At 43.5% G+C, this 21,090-nt stretch overlaps 1 protein-coding gene across 1 annotated transcript in view; it reads left to right on the forward strand.

Annotated features, from left to right (window-relative positions):
- The window catches only part of BBS4 (Bardet-Biedl syndrome 4), a 200,309-nt gene that overhangs the window by 64,869 nt on the left and 114,350 nt on the right, over nucleotides 1-21,090 (forward strand). The window contains exons 4-5 of the mRNA XM_067146246.2: nucleotides 757-851; nucleotides 7,621-7,783. Coding sequence (XP_067002347.2) covers nucleotides 757-851; nucleotides 7,621-7,783 — 258 coding nt within the window. The remainder of the gene's footprint in view (nucleotides 1-756; nucleotides 852-7,620; nucleotides 7,784-21,090) is intronic.

The following is a 21,090-nucleotide window of genomic DNA, read 5'->3' on the forward strand; positions in this document are numbered from 1 at the left end:
TGAACGGAAGAGGAACAGATTCAAATAAGGGAACCAAATTAGAATCAGCTTCCCATTTCAAGTACCTTAGAAGTATAATTTTAAAATATAACACAGTCAAGCAGGAAATGCTCAACAGGATGGAGAATGTATTTTTTTTACAATCAAGTCAGAAATCTACTTTGGGACAGCAAAATACCCCACACAGCCAAATAACTATTTTGTAGATACTCTCATCCATGGTTTGGAGACTTGTACTTTACAAAGCAAGATTTCAGCAGAATTCAAGTAACAGAAATGAGATAATTGACAATGAGAGAACTGCAGGAAATACATTAATTACAAAGTGAAAGGAAAGAAACCAAGAGGAAGGCCAGGAAGTAAGGAGCCTGGTGCAAGTAAGTGAAAATAGTGCCAAACCCAGCTAGGACCTCATGGTCATAAGTTGAGAGCCCGTTTTAATCACTTCTTACAACGTATTCTACCACCCCCACCCACAGGGGAAAAAGAGCATAGCTTTAAAAAATTCCTACCTAGTCTTGAAACTGCTTATTTTTATACTACACTCAATCTGTTTCTGTTAAAATTCTAATACACAGTATTAAACAGCAAGTTTTTGTACACAAATTGTTATCACCACCAGCGAATCTGCAAAAGCAAAATAACTTCCTATTACATTTCCTTCTGAGAACTGAATCTCATACAATTCATGTAAACTATGAAAATTAAGAGTTTATATAGGAAGGTCACATTATAGAGTGTGTATTTTAATTCCAGATTCCTTCTGGGAAGCCACAGGCAAGCGATGGAAGCATATTTTGAGGCCGAAAAGGTTGCTGATAAGCCAGATTGGGATATATATCACAATATTGGTATGTTTGCATATTTATAATTATATTAATTAAAGTATTTTCTAATCAATAGTCTGACTATATTTGGCAGCTGGAATTCGGCTCATATTCCTAGAATATACCAGGATGTTGAGATCAGAAATCACGTATGTTTTCCATGTTTTCCATCTTTAAATTATGTTATTTCTCAGACAGAAATCTAGGAGTCTGCTTCCCTCAGTTTTTCTTGGTCTCCACTAAATTATGAATGAATCAGTTATTATGTACTGGTATTAAATGTTCATGAAACTATTGAAAAGGGCAGGCAAAAACATATGACTGCGACAGGCTTATCAAGACGAGTTAGCTGACCTATTTATAAGGAATTCTGTGGAGCAGCATAGGTCCATTAATAATAATAATAATAATAATAATAATAATAATAATAATAATAATAATAATAATAATAATAATATAGTTATTTTATGTTATTAGTATTGAAACAGGAACGCCCGTACTTTGGTTTTGCGGAGAGCATTGATAACGCCAAGGCATGTACGGTTCGTGCTTTAGAGAGTACGAGAGAAGGGTAGTGAAATAAGTTCATATTTAAAGTGGAACTTGCAGTTTATTCAAAAGAAATGCATAGAAATTATATCACCTTTTACAGACGAATAGTTTGAATGCCCTTGAAGATGTGGAGGAGGCGTCGTTTTGCGGCGCCGGCGTCGTCCCACGTTGTCTGTGTTGACCCACGGCGGTTGTCAGCCCTTGATGTTGATGGAGACTCGAACCTGGGGCGGTCGTCTGATGATACTGCAGCGTGGAATAGTCGTTGAGTTTTGTATTCCACAAAGTCCTATGAAAGGAGTAGAGAAATGTAGAACTTTCGCACAGAATGTCAATGGAATCTGATACGACACTTCTCTACCGCACTGCACTGTGAATTAAGGCGAGACACTGTTTGCCGGTCGAATAGGTTCCACTGTAAATGGTGTTGGACGCACTTTTGAGAAGAAAAAAAAAGAGATGAGTTCAAAGTCACAGTTCTGTGAGAATAATGCAATAGTCACTATCGAACTTGAAGTGATAAGCAATGAAAATAATCTGGAACTTTCTGACATATGATGGTTTACCACTTCACTTAATCTCGAAAGAAAATAGAAACAGTCTCTGCACTGTTTGCAATGAGTACATGCAATGTGCTAGCACACACACTCGTAGAAATAAATTAAAGTTCCTGCGAAGAACAGAAGGGAACAGTTTATAACACAGTCTTGTGAAAGAGAACCAAGTTCTGTTACGACTCAGTCTTAACAAAAATCACGTAACTTCTCAGAGGTAAAATTATCACTGAGGCACAATATTACACGTAAATTTAGACATAGTCTTTATGAGGGGAATTGACATAGTCCCTCGAAAAGTAATAAAGGTACCGTATTCCACGAATCAGCGCTGTCCTTGAAAGGAAATATCGGCACAGTTTTATGAAAGTAAATATTGGCACAATCTTTTAAAAATGAAGATTGGCACAGTTTTATCAAAAGAAAATGTCGATACTGTTTTTCTCATGGAGTGATTGACACAGTCTTTGAAAGAAAAGTAGGCACTGTTCTTTATGAAACAAAGTGACACTGTCCATAAAAGAATTGTTCTGTCACTAGGGCACTAGCCTAACACAGTCTCTTGTAGAGGGAACAACTAAAGCACAGTCTTTATGCCCTAAGTCCTTTAAGCACAGTTTCAAAATGTACAGTCTCTTGTTCACAAAACGAAATGATGTTACACGGCTCGACAGACTGATATTAACAAGAATAAGCTTTCGCTTACATGCGGAGTTAGAGTCCGCAGAGAAGGCTTTCAACACTAGTATTACGTACTTTTGAACCCTGGTCCAAAGCCGGTCAAAGTACCAAACCGTATTACATAGTTTGGTGACTGTTTCACGATGATGCGCTTGCTCGCACACACACTGACACATTCAGTGACACACTGACTCACTCAAGGCTGGCGACCTCCTTTTATTGCCCAAGGTCGGACGGCGAGACTGTAAATGTGAGCATCTTAAAAAATTCATATCTCAGCCATCCTTCCACCGATTTTAATGAAATTTTGGGTAGTAGCATTTATTGTCCAGGCCTACAAGGTGCCATTCTCAAAATTATGATTTAACCTTCCGTTCGTGATGAAATGCCATAGAATCGGAAAGAACATTCGGTGTAACGTCACCTGGCCTTGGCTGGCACGCTGGAGCAGCACTTGCTTGCATGCTGTCCCCCACAATGCCTGCGCACTCGGCGCTCGTTTTGAATCCATACAGCTGGGTGTTAGCGAGTTGTCATCAAGAAATACATGAATGCGAATGCTCGCAGGGCAATCCCGTTTCATCATATTGCTTGTTTTATGGTCATGTAATCCTTGTATATTATACAGTTTCTTTCATTTGATTTATTTTTATTCATGGAATAATTTTTTTAAAACTATTATTGTTTTATATACTACTACATATTTCCATAAAGAAGATCAAAGAATGACTAAGAAATGCAGTTGCAAGGATTGTGGGTGTGAGTGGGCATTAAGGAGCGTGAGGAAAGAGTTAGAGAGGTTGAGGGAGATAATAAGGACTCTAATGGGGGGGCAGGAATGAAAGTAGGTCTCCCTCAAACAGTGTACAAGATATGGTAAGCATACAAGAGTGAAGGGAAGGAAGGGGAGAAGTTGTGAAAGACAGGTGGGCTAATGTTTTAACAGGAAAGAAGTTGAGAGCCAAGGGGTCTACTGAGGTGGAGAGTTCAGAAGGGGTATTGCTGAGGAATCGGTATTGGTCACTACAGGTAGAACAGCAGAAAAAAGGTGAGGAACAGGGAAGTGGTACAGAGGTGGAGGAAGGTAAGGAGTAAGGGAAAGGTAGAAAAGGGAATGTAGAGTGGAAGGAAAGGAAGAGGGACATGAAACACAATCATGAGAGTGAGAAAAGGGAGGAGGAAGTACGTTCTGCAGCTGTCAGGGAGGATAAGAGGGACAAGGAGGGGAGAGGATCTTATGAGGTGGGAGTGGTTGAGGTTCTGGTCATGGGGGATACCATTGTTATGCACGTGCAGAAAGTGTGTGTAGGAAAGAGAACCAGGATAGAGTGTTATCCAGGAGTTAGGTTAAGGCAGATGTGAGGAAAGTAGAAAGTAGCAGAGAATGTAATCAATGGGATACTGCTTAGGAGGGATACTGACTGGACTGGAGATTTAAATGAGACTATTGTGTGGGTATGTGGAAAATTGGCAGTGATATTTGTAGATCCTAATGGGTGAGTAGAAGATATGAATCTGCATTCAGAGGGTCTTCACTTGAATCACAGTGGTGCGTGTAAGTTAGAAGGTTTATTTAGAAGGGTTATATGGAGGTATATTTGGGGAAATCAGGTGGACTAGGAAGTGGTGATGAGAGTGTAGGGAACTGAAAGTTAAATAAGATATCATAGAGATGTTAGTACTAAACAGTAGAGTAGTATTATAAGGAAAGGAATAGACTTAAATAGAATGAAGTAGTTTAATAAGAAAATATTTACCAGATATTGTAATAGGAGTTGAATCATGGCTAAGAAGTGAGATGATGATGATGATGATGATGATGATGATGATGATGATGATGATGATGATGATGATGCTTGTTGTTTTAAGGGGCCTAATATCGAAGGTCATCGGCCCCTGATGGTACGAAATGTAATGACAAAACAAAGGTTTTATATTATCCACTGACCAAAAGAAAAAAAATAAGGACATGAAGAATGAATGGATGGATATGAACCCAAAACAATCAGTGGATCCTACCAAAAAACTACCAGAAAGAAACAGCGTTATCGACCAAGGGACCATTCTAAAGTACAGTCCTGATGATGATGATGATGACGATGACTCTTGTTTTCTAAAGGGGTCCAAAATACAGGTCAACGGCCCCCCCTCATAATGGTACATGTCCCTAGTAAAGTAGAACCATGGTATTTCTCAAATTGCGGTACTAATCAAAGGTAGCGTAAACTCACGGTGTTCCAAATATTATGGTATCACTCACAAGTATTGTACCTCGTATAGGTAACGCAGACCTATGGTGTTTCTCACACAATGGCGCCACTCACAGCCAACGCAAACCAATGAGGTTCCTCACCTAGGTGTACTAATCACGGGTGTCGGTATTCCCGTGGTGTTCCTCACATAGTGGGTACCAATCACAGGCAACGCAGACCCACGGTATCGCTCATATAGTGGTACAACTCACAGGCTACGCCCAGACCCGTGGTGTTGCTCGCATGGGTACAACTCACAGGTACTGGGAACCCACAGTCCACACCTACTGCTGCTACGAATTACAAACCTACTGTGTACCTAATATAGTAGCACTACTCACAAGTAAAGGCGAGCCATGATGTTCCCCGCGTGATGGTACTAATCAAAAGTAGTTTCATGGTTCTAAGACAATCATCCCTTGGTCACCCCTTTTAGTCACCTCTCATGACAGGCAGGGGATACCGTGGGTGTATTTTTTGTCTGCGTCCCCCACCCACAGGGGGTAGAAAGAGAGAAAAAAGAAGAAGAAAGAAGGGATCCGTCATTTCGAAAAATGAAGTAATGGACAAAGAAAGGCAAGGGCCACGAAGGGCGTGAAAATGAGACTCCCTAGGTCTCGAATGTTCCAATACCGTTGGGGTCGGAAAAGAACAAGGGCTGTTGGACCAGACAAAAGAGTGAATGAATGGGAGGCTAAATTTCTCGAAAATAGAACTCAGATAATTAAAGTAGTTGAAACATTCTGGTCCTGTAATGATAAGAGGGGGTCCTGCAATGCAGCATTATTGGACCTCTGTGTTTTCTTATATATGTAAATGATATGAGTAAAGAACTGGAATCGCAGATGCAGCTTTTTGTGAATGATGTTATACTATACAGCATAATAAATGAGTTACAGATTTATGAGTGACTGCAGAAAGACCTTGACAAATGTGTGATATGGACAGCAGAGACTGATATTGTGATAAATGCTGTGAAAAGAGAGTGGATAAGTTCATTGGAAGATACTGAGAGGGCAAGGAGGGACATGAAATGCCCTTAACCCTAGACCGGGCGCGGTGGTTATTTTAGTCAACCAGCGCGCTATTTTATGCCGTAATTCCTAGAACTGTCAGTCTTTCACCACCTCGCAACTAGTCCCTTTGCTCTCACTCTTGACCTTCAGTTCAGTCGAGTTTCGGTAACATTAGAAGCGATACGTGTGTAATTATTTCGAGCGAACTCTTGGGACCCGAAGCTGGTCAACCGCGCGCCTGGTCATGTAAGTAAAATTTGTTTCTTTAAAATTTCCTTTCTTCTATACTTTTCGGGAAATTAGACAAAGTAAGGCGTAATTACATGTAGTATATTTCTATTTTAGGTCTCGTTTTGTTAGTGATGAAGACATACCTGACATTTTGAGCCAGTTGTCCAATGAAATAGAGGACTCTGCCTCGGACTTTTCCGATGGGGAGGAGGAAATTATAAACGTATCGGATCAGGATCATAACAGTGATACGGAGCGGGAGGCTGAGGAAGACGATAACGAAAGGGATTTTATCTTCGGGAGAGTTGGAGGAACAATGTGGTCCACGACGCACTTTTCGAAACTTACTTCGAGGGTAGAAGCAACGATTATTTTAAAAGTACTGCCAGGACTGGAAGGGGAAGCGAGAATGGTATCAACAGAAATTGACGCTGAGATGGTTGATGAACTATTATTCTGGACTAATTAGTACATTTCTAGGAAGCAGGAGGAAGTGATTTACAGCCGCGAGCGCGAACTGCAGTGAAATTATCGCATTGCTCAGGGGATAAGGTGTGAAAGATTTCTTGCACATGGCAACAAAGTTTATTTTTCATCGAGTCATTTTTTTGCTGTTATATCTGATCATTTCATGGTATAATTGTGCAAATATTAAAATATGACCATTATTTTAATTTAATTATGTATCTACTGCTTAACTCATTTTAATGCCTTTGCTGGTGGGAGCTAGTGTTTACAGTGCACTATGTCTTCTGGTATGGGCTAGAGCAATTTTGTTACTTTCAATGATCTGTCTCAGCTTTATCCTTGGCTTTGACAAAATGAAAGTGACTGAGGTATGAGTGATGCTAGCAATGCCAATCCTTCTGCAGCCAGTCCCTGCTTGCATTTCAGTGGGCTTGGCAGACTGATATGTAATAGCAACTTCTGGCTCGGTGAGGAAAGCAACGGGAAACTACCTCACTCCTCATTTCCCTAGTACGTCTCTTCAGTGATGCCTAGGCCATCTATGACAGCTGATGGTGGAGCTGTTGAGGATCCAACCAGCCTTCGGGCTGAGGACTTAACATACATACAACTCATTTTAAATAGGCACAGTATTCATATGCCTATCAGAATTAGTTCTCGTGTTCATGATTATCTATTTTAAGTACATTCATATTAATCACTAATACAAGTTTTTAATTTTATTTGGAGAATAACATTGAAACAAAAGATAAAACGCCGTTAAATGAAATGTTTAAGCGATTGGAAGGATGTAAACGACTGAAAACGTAACTGGTTGACAAAGTGCCCGGTAGTGTGACAGAAATCGGCACGCCCGGTCTAGGGTTAAATAGTAGGTGAAAGTTTTATGTAGCCATCCAGAATGACTGTGCATGACCCCTGAACGTTTAATCATATAGATGGGAGAAAATACTCTATTGTCTCTTTTCTTTTAAAATTCATTCTGGTTTACTTTTATTTCTTAACTTGTCATGTGTTATATTATGTACATTTCTTCCAGGGATGTGCTTCTTCCATTTGAAAGACTATGCGAAAGCCAAACCATATCTTGTAAGGGCTATCCAACTAGGTGGCCAAGAGTGTTCCTTTGAAAATCTTGCCAAGATACACTATTTGGAAGGTGATGTGGATGGAGCCTTAGAAATATACATTGCTGGTACTGAGTAAGTGGGATTAATATGTAAAAATTATCTGAATACTCACAACTGATTGAAAATCAGACTGCTTGTTAAAGAACTGTAATTTAGCCTGATACTTTTTTCTTTAAGTGCCTTTGTCCATAATATTAGCCATAAATAATTTTAGATTGCCTGTAATTTGAGACAGTGTTCTTTTTCCACCGTATAAGAAACAGCTTCAAATGTCAACTTCTCACTAAGCAGATGTTTCTAAATAGATGCCGGAAAAGGTGGATACTCTCACAATTCAAATCTCAGTCCTCCCAAACTTACGCCTAATAAGAAATATTGTTTTATTGATAGTCATTCAAAAGCTTAATTAGGTATTTTATTATAGTAAACAGTAGTATACAAGTACTACACAAGTACTACACAATAGTACACAATCCCTGAGCCAGCTGCCTTTGTTCCCAATAATCAACCTGGTGTAGACTGAGTGAATCTCATGTGGCTCTCCAGAAGTTTTGTTGATGATGATGATGATGATGCTTGTTGTTTTAAGGGGCCTAAAATCGAAGGTCATCAGCCCCTAATGGAACGTGATGGACGACATGATACGTGATATTTAAAATTTTAAAATGAATCCACTGACAAGAGTTAAAAAATATGGTGAGGAGAAAATGAGTATGAGATTAAAACAGCAGTGGATCTAATTCGCAATGCCTTAATTTCTAATAAAAGAAGAGAAAATACAGGGAGAAAAGGAATAAGGGATTGCCAGGTAGTGCAGATATTTAATTTACATTAGACGTTAAAATAACACATTAAAATATACAACACAAACTAAAATGAAGTTAATGGGATAAAAGCGCAATTGAAACAAATACACGAGGACAAAGGATATCACTAGACATGATAAAACAGACCACTATCCCTTATAAAGCGGATGACTAGGTCTGCTGACTGCTCGTCATCTCGCAAGATAAGGGAGATAGTACCCGGAAGGTTAAGAGTATGGCGAAGATCGACCAGGTCCATACACTCCGTAAGGATGTGTACCACGGTAAGATGGTCACCGCAGGTACACACCGGAGGGGGTTCTCCTTTCAAAAAATGAGAGTGAGTTACGATACCGTGGCCGATCCGAAGACATAATACCACGGCTTCCCTCCGCGAAGCCCGAAGGGAAGTCCTCCATACCTTCGTTGTTCCTTTTATCGCTCTCAGCTTATTGGGAAGTGGAATGGCCTGCCACTCCATCTCCCAATGAGACATGACCAGATGTCTCAGCTGAGAGCGAATATCACTTGCGGGGAACCTTGAAAGGCAACGGGGGCAGTGTAACTGCCTCCTTGGCAGCCTGATTTGCTAACTCGTTTCCCTCTATGCCCATGTGGCTTGGGAGCCACAGAAACGTGATTCTGGTGCCGGCATCCAAACACCCGGCCAGCAGGTCCTGGATCCGCTGCACCAGAGGGTGCCGAGGGAAACAGGTATCAATAGACTGGAGTGAACTCAAGGAGTCAGTACACACAAAAAGTGTCGGCGCTCATTGTACAGTGCATACCGCAGAGCTCTACAGATTGCACAAAGCTCTGCTGTGTACACACTACAGGTTTCCGGGAGAGCGAAAAGAAACCTATCATTGTCAACAACGAACGCACAGCCCACCTTTGTATCTGTCCTTGAACGATCCGTGTAGACGACGACTGAAACTGGATAGCAGCCAACAACGGACAGGAAGAGCCTCCGATAAATCGAAGGGTCTGTGTTCTCCTTCAGGCCAGTGTGTAGGTCCAGGATTATTTCAGGTTGCCGTACTACCCACGGAGGTACCCAATGTGGTTGTCTGACAAGGCAAGGAACCGAAGGTACATCAAGCAATCTGTAACTTCTATCTAAACGTATTCCAACCGGCTGTGTTGCTTGTTTTAATCTTGTCAATCTTATGTTAATTTTAAGGACACTTCCTCTAAAGCATTACTTTGTCAATTTTATACATTTTTCATCTAAACAGTGTTATGTGGCTGAAGATGTTGATAATATACGAAACATGTACCACTTTTGACCATTAAAAATTGCCTTAAGCAATCATTGTATCGACTAGGTGGAAAATAAATACTTAATTGTGAATCTATTGAAGTGCGATACGGACCATGAAGCTGATTTTATGTAATGGCGTACAGCAAACGGTTGCCATTGTTGAAAACGCAAGGATAGCTTGGATGAAGTGGCATCTGTCGCAAATTAGCAGCATAGGTAAGAAGCATTTGCTGGTGCCTCAGGTATAAAGGCGGCACACCAGACTCAGCGAGCAGGCTAGCTATGGGGCTTGTACGAAAGGCTCCCGTTGCCAACCGAACCCCGCTGTGGTGGATGCTGTTTAGCTTCGCAAGAACGCTTGGTCTTGCTGAGCCATATGCTGCACTGCCGTAGTCTAGGCGAGATAAAATATGTAACCTATAAAATCGTAGGAGCACCGTGCGGTCAGCCCCACAAGAAGTGTTGCTAAGAAACTTCATGATATTAAGCTTAATTAATTAAGATTAATTTGTTGATTAAGCTTCTTAGCACATTGCACTTTCAACTGCCGCACATGTGGCTCCCACAATAATTTACTATCGAAAAGGAGCCCAAGAAATCGGTAAGTGTCAACAACTGGCAGAACGACATTTCCTAAATAGAGCTCGGGACGAGGGTGAAGACTACGTTGACGACAAAAGTGGACAACAGAGGACTTTGCGGCAGAAAACCGAAAGCCATATTTTAAGGTCCACTGCTCCACCCTCCTAATAGCCTGCTGTATCTGTCGCTCTGCAACTGCCATACTGCACGAGCTATAGTGCAGAGCGAAGTCGTCCACATATAGGAACGGTATTACTGCTGGACCAACAGTAGAAACAATACCGTTTATGGCAATCGTGAACAGAGTGACACTAAGGACCAATCCCTGTGGGACTCAATTTTCTTGAACGTGGTATTGCGAATATGTCCTCCCCACTTGGACACGGAATAGACGGAGGGACAAACAATTCGCAATAAATACCGGCAAGTGACCTCGGAATCTCCATTGATGCAGGACTGAAAGGATACCATATCGCCATGTGGTGTCGTAGGCCTTCTCTACGTCAAAGAAAACAGCTACCAGGTGCTGTTTGCGGAGAAACGCATCCTGGATAGAGCTCTCCAGGCATACCAAGTGGTCAGTGATGGATCGAGCGGCTTGAAAACCACATTGGTACTCTGACAAGAGTCCTTGTTTCTCCAGACACCACACGAGTTGGCGATTTACCATCCTCTCAAATAGCTTACACAGCCAGTTTGTAAGACAAATTAATCTGTAACTTCCTGGATACTTAGGATCCTTGTCAGGCTTGAGGACAGGAATGACTATGCCCTCTCGCCACTGAGACGGAAAATCACCCTCTATCCAGATTCGGTTGAACACACGAAGGAGATATAGGAAACTATCATCACTAAGGTGTTTCAACATCTGGTTATGGATGTTGTGCAGTCCAGGAGACGTGTCCTTGCAAAGCGCTAAGGCGCTGCGGAGTTCCCACTCCATAAAGGGCACGTTGTAGTCCTCTGAAGCTTGGGTGGCAAAACTAAAGTGATGATGTTCTGTCTCCCGCTTCAGAGCGAGGAAATCAGGATGGTAATTCCCGGAGCCAGATACATCCGCACAATGACTAGCTAGATGGTCAGCAATCACGAGAGGGTCAGTGGCAACACTGCCTGCAATGGAAATTCCCAGTACAGCAGATGATCCTTGGATACCCGAAATCCGTCGAAGCTTAGTCCACACTTGGGATGATGGAGTATGTGACGTAATAAATGACACATATCTCTCCCATGAAGCCTTCTTACTTTGTCGAATAAGAACTCACGCCTTAGCGCGGAGTTCCTTAAATGTTACCAACATTGCCACAGTAGGCTGTCTACGGTAACGCTTATGAGCGCGACGGCGTTCTTTGATGGCTGCTGCTATTTCATCGTTCCACCAAGGAACGAGTTTTCGGCGAGGAGTCCCCGAGGAAAACGGAATGGACTCCTCAGCAGCAGCAAGAATAACTTGGGTGACGTAAGTTATTTCCTCGCTGACAGACTGCCTGATAACATCGTTAAAGACAGCTAGTGATGTGTACTTTGGCCAATCAGCATGTTTAAGAATCCATCGAGGGGGAGCCTCGACGGGTTTATGTTTCAACAAAGTCAGAATGATGGGAAAATGGTCACTGTCACAGAGATCATCGTGTGCATTTCACCGAAACAGTGGAACCAACGTTCGGCTGCATAGACTTACGTCTATGCGAGAATATGTGCCGTAACGTACACTAAAGTGACTTGGTTCCCCTGTGTTCAAAATACATAAATCCAGCTCAGTTAGTAGTGTTTACAGCTCTCTTGCCCTGGGGGCAGGGCGTCTCAGAGCCCGATATGGGGTGATGGGCGTTAAAATCACCCAATAAGAGGAAGGGAAGTGGAAGCTGATCTATAAGATCAGCGACATCATTTATGTTAAGATGCTGGCCTGATGGAAAATAATCATTACAATTCATTGCTATGACAGACAGCGGAACGCGAACAGCTACAGCCTCAAGAGGGGTTCTTAATGGAACTTCTTCGCTGTAGGTATCAGAACGTACCAAAATGCAAACGCCACTGGAAGCCCGGTGAGCATAGTATCGTTCTGTCATAATCTATGAGCTTCATTTCCGTATTGATTGCTACTACAACATAAAAATGGTATGGAAGCCTCCACCTTATCAATATATTGTTTATTTACTATTGATTACAGTAAATCCAGTACCGGTTTCGACCCCTATGGGGTCATCCTCAGCTGTCATATATCAAACTACAGTGGTTTCAAAAACATCACATTACAAAGCGTTGCATATGCATGAAAACTGACCCAATTTGAGAAATGATTAAAAACAAGTTAAATGTTCAAATAGTAAGAATAATAAAATAGGTCCTTTGCTTTTAACTTTAAAAGTTACATGTTGTGAGAGGCATGTCACCTCACTATTTCGTTGATCTAATGAACATCGATTAAAATTTTTACATATTTATGTATACTGATATTTGTGAAGTTATTACTATTTACATTTGTGATATTGAGATATTACAATGTTTAAAAAAATTATATGTACATAAAAAGTTGACCCTATATAACAGGCCGTTTAAAGAATGAATGAAGTAGTAAAAACAAAATAAAATGGGTCCTCTTTCTACTCTAACTACTCTCTAACATCAGGTATACTGGCTGAAATATATATAGATTACTTAGAACATCAAGAAATCCAAAAACTAGATAATATCCCCTTCTGGTGCAGATTTGTGGATGACGTATTTGTTATAATAGACAATAGGCACACCAATGAAACAAGAATCTTAGAACAACTAAATGGAATAGATCCCCATATAAAATTCACCATGGAAATGAAAACAAGAACACAATAAATTGATGATGATGATGATGATGCTTGTTGTTTAAAGGGGCCTAACATCGAAGGTCATCGGCCCCTAATGGAACGAGATAAACGACATGAGAGATGATGTTAAAATTTTAAAAAGATATCCACTGACTAGAGTTTAAAAAAAAAATGATGGAGAAAAATGAGGGTGAGATTAAAACAATCAGTGGATCTAATACGCAATGCCTTATTTTCTAATAAAATAAGAGAATCTACAGGAAAACAAAAGAATAAGGGATTGCCTGGTAGTACATAATTTACGAGAGACGCTAAAATAACACATTAAAAGACGCAACACAAACTAAAATTAAGTCAATAGGATAAAAGCGAAAGTGCCACAAAACACACTAGGACAAAGGACAGCATCACACACGAGAAAACAGTCCACTATCCCTCATAAAGCGGACGACGAGGTCTGCTGACTGCTCGTCATCACGCAAGATAAGGGAGATAGTACTCGGAAGGTTAAGACTACGGCGCAGATCGACCAGGTCCACACACTCCGTAAGGATGTGCACCACGGTAAGATGGTCGCCGGAGGTACACACCGGAGGGGGTTCTCCTTTCAAAAGATGCGAGTGAGTCAAGATACCGTGGCCGATCCGAAGACGTGTTAATACCACGGCTTCCCTCCGCGAAGCCCGAAGGGAATTCCTCCATACCTTCGTTGTTCCTTTTATCGCTCTCAGCTTATTGGGAAGTGGAATGGCCTGCCACTCCATCTCCCAATGGGACATAACAAGGTGTCGCAGCTGGGAGCGAATATCACTTACTGGAACCTTGAAAGGCAACGGGGGCAGTTTAACTGCCTCCTTGGCAGCCTGATCTACTAACTCGTTTCCCTCTATGCCCATGTGGCTTGGGAGCCACAAAAACGTGATTCTGGTGCCAGCATCCCAACACCCGGCCAGCAGGTCCTGGATTAGCTGCACCAGAGGGTGCCGAGGGAAACAGGTCTCTATAGACTGGAGCGAACTCAAGGAGTCGGTACACAGAAGAAAGTGTCGGCGCTCATTGTACAGTGCGTACCGCAGAGCCTCACAGATAGCATAAAGCTCTGCTGTGTACACACTACAGGTTGCCGGAAGAGCAAAAAGGAACCTATCATTGTTAACAACGAACGCACAGCCCACCTTCGTATCTGACCTTGAACCATCCGTGTAGACGACGACTGAACCTGGATAGCGGCCAACAACGGACAGGAAGAGCCTCCGATAAATCGAAGGGTCCGTGTTTTCCTTTGGGCCAGTGTGCAGATCCAGGATTACTTCAGGTCGTCGTACGACCCACGGAGGTACCCCACTTGGTTGTCTGACAAGGCAAGGAACCAAAGGTCGTCAAACAATTCGGAAATGCTATCCAAGCGTATCCCAACCGGCCGCGTCGCTCGAGGACGAGCAGCGTACAGCAAACGGTTGCCATTGTTGAACACGCAAGGATAGCTTGGGTAAAGTGGCATCTGTCACAAATTTGCAGCATATGTAAGTAGAAGTTGCTGGCGCCTCAGGTGTAAAGGCGGCACACCAGACTCAGCGAGCAGGCTAGCGATGGGGCTTGTACGAAAAGCTCCCGTCGCCAACCTAACCCCGCTGTGGTGGATACTATTCAGCTTCGCAAGAACGCTTGGTCTTGCGGAGCCATATGCTGCACTGCCGTAGTCTAACCAGGATAAAATGTGTGCCCGATAGAATCGCAGGAGCACCGTGCGGTCAGCCCCCCAAGAAGTGCTGCTAAGAAACTTAAGGATATTAAGCTTCCTAGTGCATTGCACTTTTAACTGCCGCACGTGTGGCTCCCACGATAATTTACTGTCAAGGAGGAGCCCAAGAAATCGGTAAGTGTCAACAACTGGAAGAACGACGTTGTCTAAATAAAGCTCAGGATGGGGGTGAAGAGTACGTTGACGACAAAAGTGGACAACAGAGGTCTTTGCGGCAGAAAACCGAAAGCCATGTTCTAAGGTCCACTGCTCCACCCTCCTAATAGCGTGTTGTAATTGTCGCTCTGCGACTGCCAATTTATGCGAGCTATAGTGCAGAGCAAAATCGTCCACATATAGCGACGGTATAACTGCTGGACCAGCAGCAGCAACAATACCGTTGATGGCAATCGCGAACAGAGTGACACTAAGGACCGATCCCTGTGGGACTCCATTTTCTTGTACGTGGTATTGCGAATATGTCCTCCCTACTCGGACACGGAATAGACGGAGGGACAAGAAATTCACAATAAACGCCGGCAAGTTACTTCGGAATTTCCATTGATGCAGGGCTGAAAGGATACCATATCGCCATGTGGTGTCATAAGCCTTCTCTAAGTCAAAGAAAACAGCCACCAAGTGCTGTTTGCGGAGAAACGCATCCTGGATAGAGCTTTCCAGCCGTACCAAGTGGTCAGTGGTGGATCGAGCGGCTCGAAATCCACACTGGTACTCGGACAAGAGTCCTTGTTTCTCCAGACACCACACAAGTCGGCGATTAACCATCCTCTCAAACAGCTTACACAGGCAGTTTGTAAGGCAAATCGGTCGGTAACTTCCTGCATACTTAGGATCTTTGTCAGGCTTGAGGACAGGAATAACTATGCCCTCTCGCCACTGAGACAGAAAATCACCCTCCATCCAGATTCGGTTGAACACACGAAGGAGATATAGTAAGCTATCATCACTAAGGTGTTTCAATATCTGGTTATGGATGTTGTCTGGTCCAGGAGACGTGTTCTTGCAAAGCGCTAGGGCGCTGCGGAGTTCCCACTCCGTAAAGGGCACGTTGTAGTCCTCTGAAGCTTGAGAGGCAAAACTAAGGTGAGAACGTTCCGCCTCCCGCTTCAGAGCGAGGAAATCAGGATGGTAATTCCCGGAGTCAGATACATCCGTGAAATGACTAGCGAGATGGTCAGCAATCAGGAGGGGTTCAGTGACGATGTTGCCTGCAATGGAAATTCCCGGTACAGAAGATGATCCTTGGATACCCGAAATACGTCGAAGCTTAGTCCACACTTGAGATGATGGAGTATGTGACGTCATAGGTGACACATATCTCTCCCATGAAGCCTTCTTACTTTGGCGAATAAGAACTCGCGCCTTAGCGCGGAGTTTCTTAAATGTTACCAAGTTGGCCGCAGTGGGCTGTCTACGGTAATGTTTGTGAGCGCGACGGCGTTCTTTGATAGCTGCTGCTATGTCTTCGTTCCACCAAGGAGCGAGCTTTCGGCGAGGAGTCCCCGAGTAGAACGGAATGGACTCCTCAGCAGCAGCAAGAATAACCTGGGTGATGTAAGTTATTTCCTCGCCGACGGTCCGTCTGATTTTGTTGTTAAAGACAGCTAGTGATGTGTACTTTGGCCAATCAGCATGTTTAAAAATCCATCGAGGGGGAGCCTCGACGGATTTGTGGTTCAGCAAAGTAAGAATTATGGGAAAATGGTCACTGTCACAAAGATCGTCGTGTGTGTTCCACCGAAACAGCGGAACCAACGTTCGGCTGCACAGACTTACGTCTATGTGAGAATAAGTGCCGTAACGTACACTGAAGTGTGTTGGTTCCCCTGTGTTCAAAATACATAAATCCAGCTCTGTTACTAATGTTTGCAGCTCTCTTCCCCGGGGGCAAGGCGTCTCAGAGCCCCAGATGGGGTGATGTTCGTTGAAATCGCCCAACAAGAGGAAGGGAGGTGGAAGCTGATCTAGAAGATCAGTGACATCATTGATGTTAAGAGCCTCACCTGGTGGAAAATAAACATTACACACTGTAGTTATGACAGGCAGCGGTACGCGAACAGCTACTGCCTCCAGCGGGGTTCGTATTGGAACCTCCTCGCTGTAGGTATCAGAGCGGACAAAAATGCCAACGCCACCGGAAGCCCGGTGAGCATAATGTTGTTCTGTCGAGTATAGTCGAAAATTTCTCAGTACCGTATGATGACCAGGTCGGAAATTTGTTTGCTGAATACAGACTATATTCGCCGAATACTCGCTAATGAGCTGGCGCAACTCGGCAAGATGCCTATCATAACCGTTACAATTCCATTGTAACAGTGCCATAATGTAAGTGTGGACTATTGTGGTTTAGGTTAGGAGCAGCGTAATGCCACCTAACCTAACCTACACTCACCTCCCCATCCGAAGATGGAGATTCATGCTCCATGTGCATCTCCCCGTCACTAGACGAGGTGAAGCATGCCTTCATTTTCTTCGACGTTGTTTTGGTATGGGGTTTCCTCTTACGAGGGGAGCGCGCAGGTCTTCGAGAAGGAAGACCAGGTGGCGTGGAATCACGCCCTCCGGGTGGAGGGCGTGAAGCCCCATTCGTAGGAGAAGTGGAAGAACGCCTGCTAAGGTCGCTCTTCTTCCCCACAGTTGATTCTTGTTGAGACGGGCTGGGAGGTGGTTTCCCAGCCCTGGTCGACGATGCCGCCTCCGCCGGCTTGGGCTCGGCTGTCGCCGACCTCGTGAGGGAAGGAGACGTTTTCTTCCCCTTTTGTGCCGGTGTAGGTTTCCTAGCCGGCACAGGTACTTTGGTGGTCGAAGGCCGGGACGGACCCACCTTCGAGCTAGTTCTCTTTGGCTTGGGCGCAGCGATCTTCTGGGCAGGTGTTCCAGTTGAAAATGAGGAACCTGGCAGGGACTGTGCTATCAAGCTGAAGTCAAGTGTCTTGGCCGGTGCATTCAGAGAATTAAACTTACGGCGCGGTTCCTGGTAGGACAGACCTCCGGGGTCTTGATTTCCTGGATCTTCTTCTCGCTCAGATAGGTCGGACAATTCCGATCCCGAGGAGTATGAAGACCAGAGCAGTTAGTGCACTTGAACGGAGGTGTACACTCCTCCGCGCCGTGAGCTACTTTCCCACATGTACCACACACCGACGGATTCGAACAACGAGATACCATGTGTCCGAATCTCTGGCATTGATAGCATCGCATAGGAGGCGGGATGTACGGCCTCACATCGCAACGATAAGTTGTTACCTTGACTTTCTCGGGCAACACTGACAATTTGAAGGAGACTATGAACGCACCCGTGGCAACGTCTTCACCGTTGACTTTGCGTGTGATACGCCAGACGTGGGTCACGCCACGGTGCTTCATGTCTTCGATCAATTCATCGTCAGTGTTCAGGACGAGATCACGGTGGAAAATAACTCCACGAACCAGATTCAATGTTTTGTGCTCTTCCACTTTGACGGGGATGTCGCCAAAATGGTCGCACGTAAGCAATTGATCGGCGTGGAGCGCAGTGCTCGTCTTCAGAAGCAAACCACCATTGCGCATTTTCTTCAGGTCCGCAAGTTCGCCATATACACCTTCGATGTACCTACTGAATAGGATGGATTTAACCAGCTTGATGTCCTGCCCATCGGTTCTGGTAGCAACCAGGAACCTAGGGAAGCTGGATCCCAAATTTAATCGCTGCGCCTGTTCCCAAGGGGTTGCCCCCCTTAGAGAATCCAAAGTTAAAGACTTGGGTAGCGAACTACCCGAGGTTGCTGGCGGAAATTGTTTCGACGCCGTACCCGAAATCATCCTCCCCGAATGCCACCCACTCCGATCAGGGGTCTCTGTAGCCGAACCAAGCAGCCAAGGCAATACCCACCTGGTCATAGCAAGTATTGCCCGGGGTCCGATGTTGAACGATGCCTAATACGTGATGACTGAGGCAATGAGCACTAGGACTCCCTTCCTCCAGTCACCCGCAATAGCATGTACCCCATAGCGTGTACAGAGCACTAAATATAGAAAAATTAAATAAAAATAATTAATAATAATATGTCCTTCTGGCATTCGGCTGTGCGGGGACCTGCGTTGTCAGGCGGATACCGCTGCCCGGGTACATGACACTCCCACCCGCCGCGTCCTGGGTGGTTGCTGGCACGGGCTTTTGAGCGTAGTCGCACACATAGGAGCTCCATCGCCGAGCAGCACGCACATCAAAATTTTGATGGGTCTACATCTGACCCTCGGAAAAATAATAAAAAATAAAGAGGGGACCATGGCCACATAACCCTTTAAGTCGCCTTCTACGACAGGCAGGGATTACCTATGGATGTATTCGGCCTCTCCCATCCACAGGAGGTCCAACACATTATACCAAACCACAATCCATGTCCGCGCCAAGGTCGCCCCTTTTTGTCGCCTCTTACGACAGGCAGGGGATACCGCGGGTATATTCTACATGTGCGTCCCCCACCCGCAGGGGGTAGTGTGTTTGGTCCGCGAGAGGTATTTGATTTCCCTCAAGTCCGCCGGCAAGCCGGTTAGGACCCCCCTATCCGCCACCTGGGACGTGCCACGTGGGAGTATCACCTCTCCCCCTGCTACGCCATCGTAGTAGGTTCATGGACACAATAAAATATCTAGATATATCTATAACTAGGCATAATGACCATTTAACATACAAAATATACAGAAAACCCACTCACACATCCAATACAATAAAAATAGACTATACCCATCCAAATACACACAAGAAAGTGCATATTACAGTATGATATATAGAGCATACAACATACCACTAACAAAAAAGATTTAAACAAAGAATTGAATTTAATCCATGAAATAGCCAGACAGAACAGATATAAAAAAGAAACGATCAACAGGATAATAAACAAAATAAAAAACCAACCCAAAACCAAGTTAACCAGAACCGAAAATAGCAAAAAAGACTACGTACTATTCACCTATAACAAAGCCACATACATCCTATAACAAATATTTTTTAAAAACGAGGCCTAAAGATAGCCTATAAAACCACACGTAGCAATGTCAACATCTTACTCAATGCTAAATCTGTTAACAATAAAAATCAATACAACCACTCAGGTGTCTATCGCTTGAAATGTAAGGACTGCTAAGCCAGCTACATAGGGCATACCGGAAGGAACTTCCAGATACGATACAACGAACACATTAATGCAGTTAAGCATAGACATTTTTCAGCTATGGGACAACATATCGAAGACTAAAAACAAATTTACAAATATAAACAATGACATGCAAATCTTGAATACAAACCCCAAGAGCCCCTTGCTCAGTATCTTAGAAGAATTTTACATAAACTTAGATCAATATGTCAACCTAAATTTCAACCTAAACGAAATTACGGAAAAAACCAACATTCTTTTCGATACAGTTATCCCCCTCCTAAAAAGTCATTATTTGAAAAGAGTCAAGAAACAACATCCCATACATTCAAAAGAACCACCTAAAGATCCCTCCCACTCTAGTTCCGCTCTCTCCACAGTCGCTCCTCCCATCCCTCCAAACCTCCCCTCTACAGCCGCGAGCAACAGTCCCAAACTAACACGCTACAGATCTCGACGTGCAGCCGTGCAACAACGCACACAGTGTCAACACCCAACGTACGTACAACACACACATACTTCACTCCTTACAATTCATCAGACGCCGTTCTTTACACAGTTTATTTCTATTTACAGACAATACGGCCTACAACATAAAAGAAGCCCTCATGCTATCACCCAAGACATCAAAATGTATATTATTTGACACTTGACATAGTATAATGCCATACTAAGTTGCACGCTGTAACTAAATAAACTTCAGCTCATTATACACAATTTTAACTCAGCATTTAGTTCATACTGAGAATATAGTACAGAGACAATGTATCCGACCGATTATAAGACTTAATTCTTCATAACAACGTCTAGAATCTTCAAGATATTTATATCACCTGCAATATTATACAATCATCTGAAGAAGAAAACACTGGAATGAACTAAAAACAGTTATAAGTTTCAACATTAAATAGTAGCACTCCATAATACCTGTGTACTTATCATACCAACAGGAATATTGTAGTAACAACAAACATGTAACAAGTTAGAGTAGAAAGAGGACCCATTTTATTTTGT

Source organism: Anabrus simplex, chromosome 4 (genome assembly GCF_040414725.1).
Source record: "Anabrus simplex isolate iqAnaSimp1 chromosome 4, ASM4041472v1, whole genome shotgun sequence".
NCBI classification, from domain to species: domain Eukaryota; kingdom Metazoa; phylum Arthropoda; class Insecta; order Orthoptera; family Tettigoniidae; genus Anabrus; species Anabrus simplex.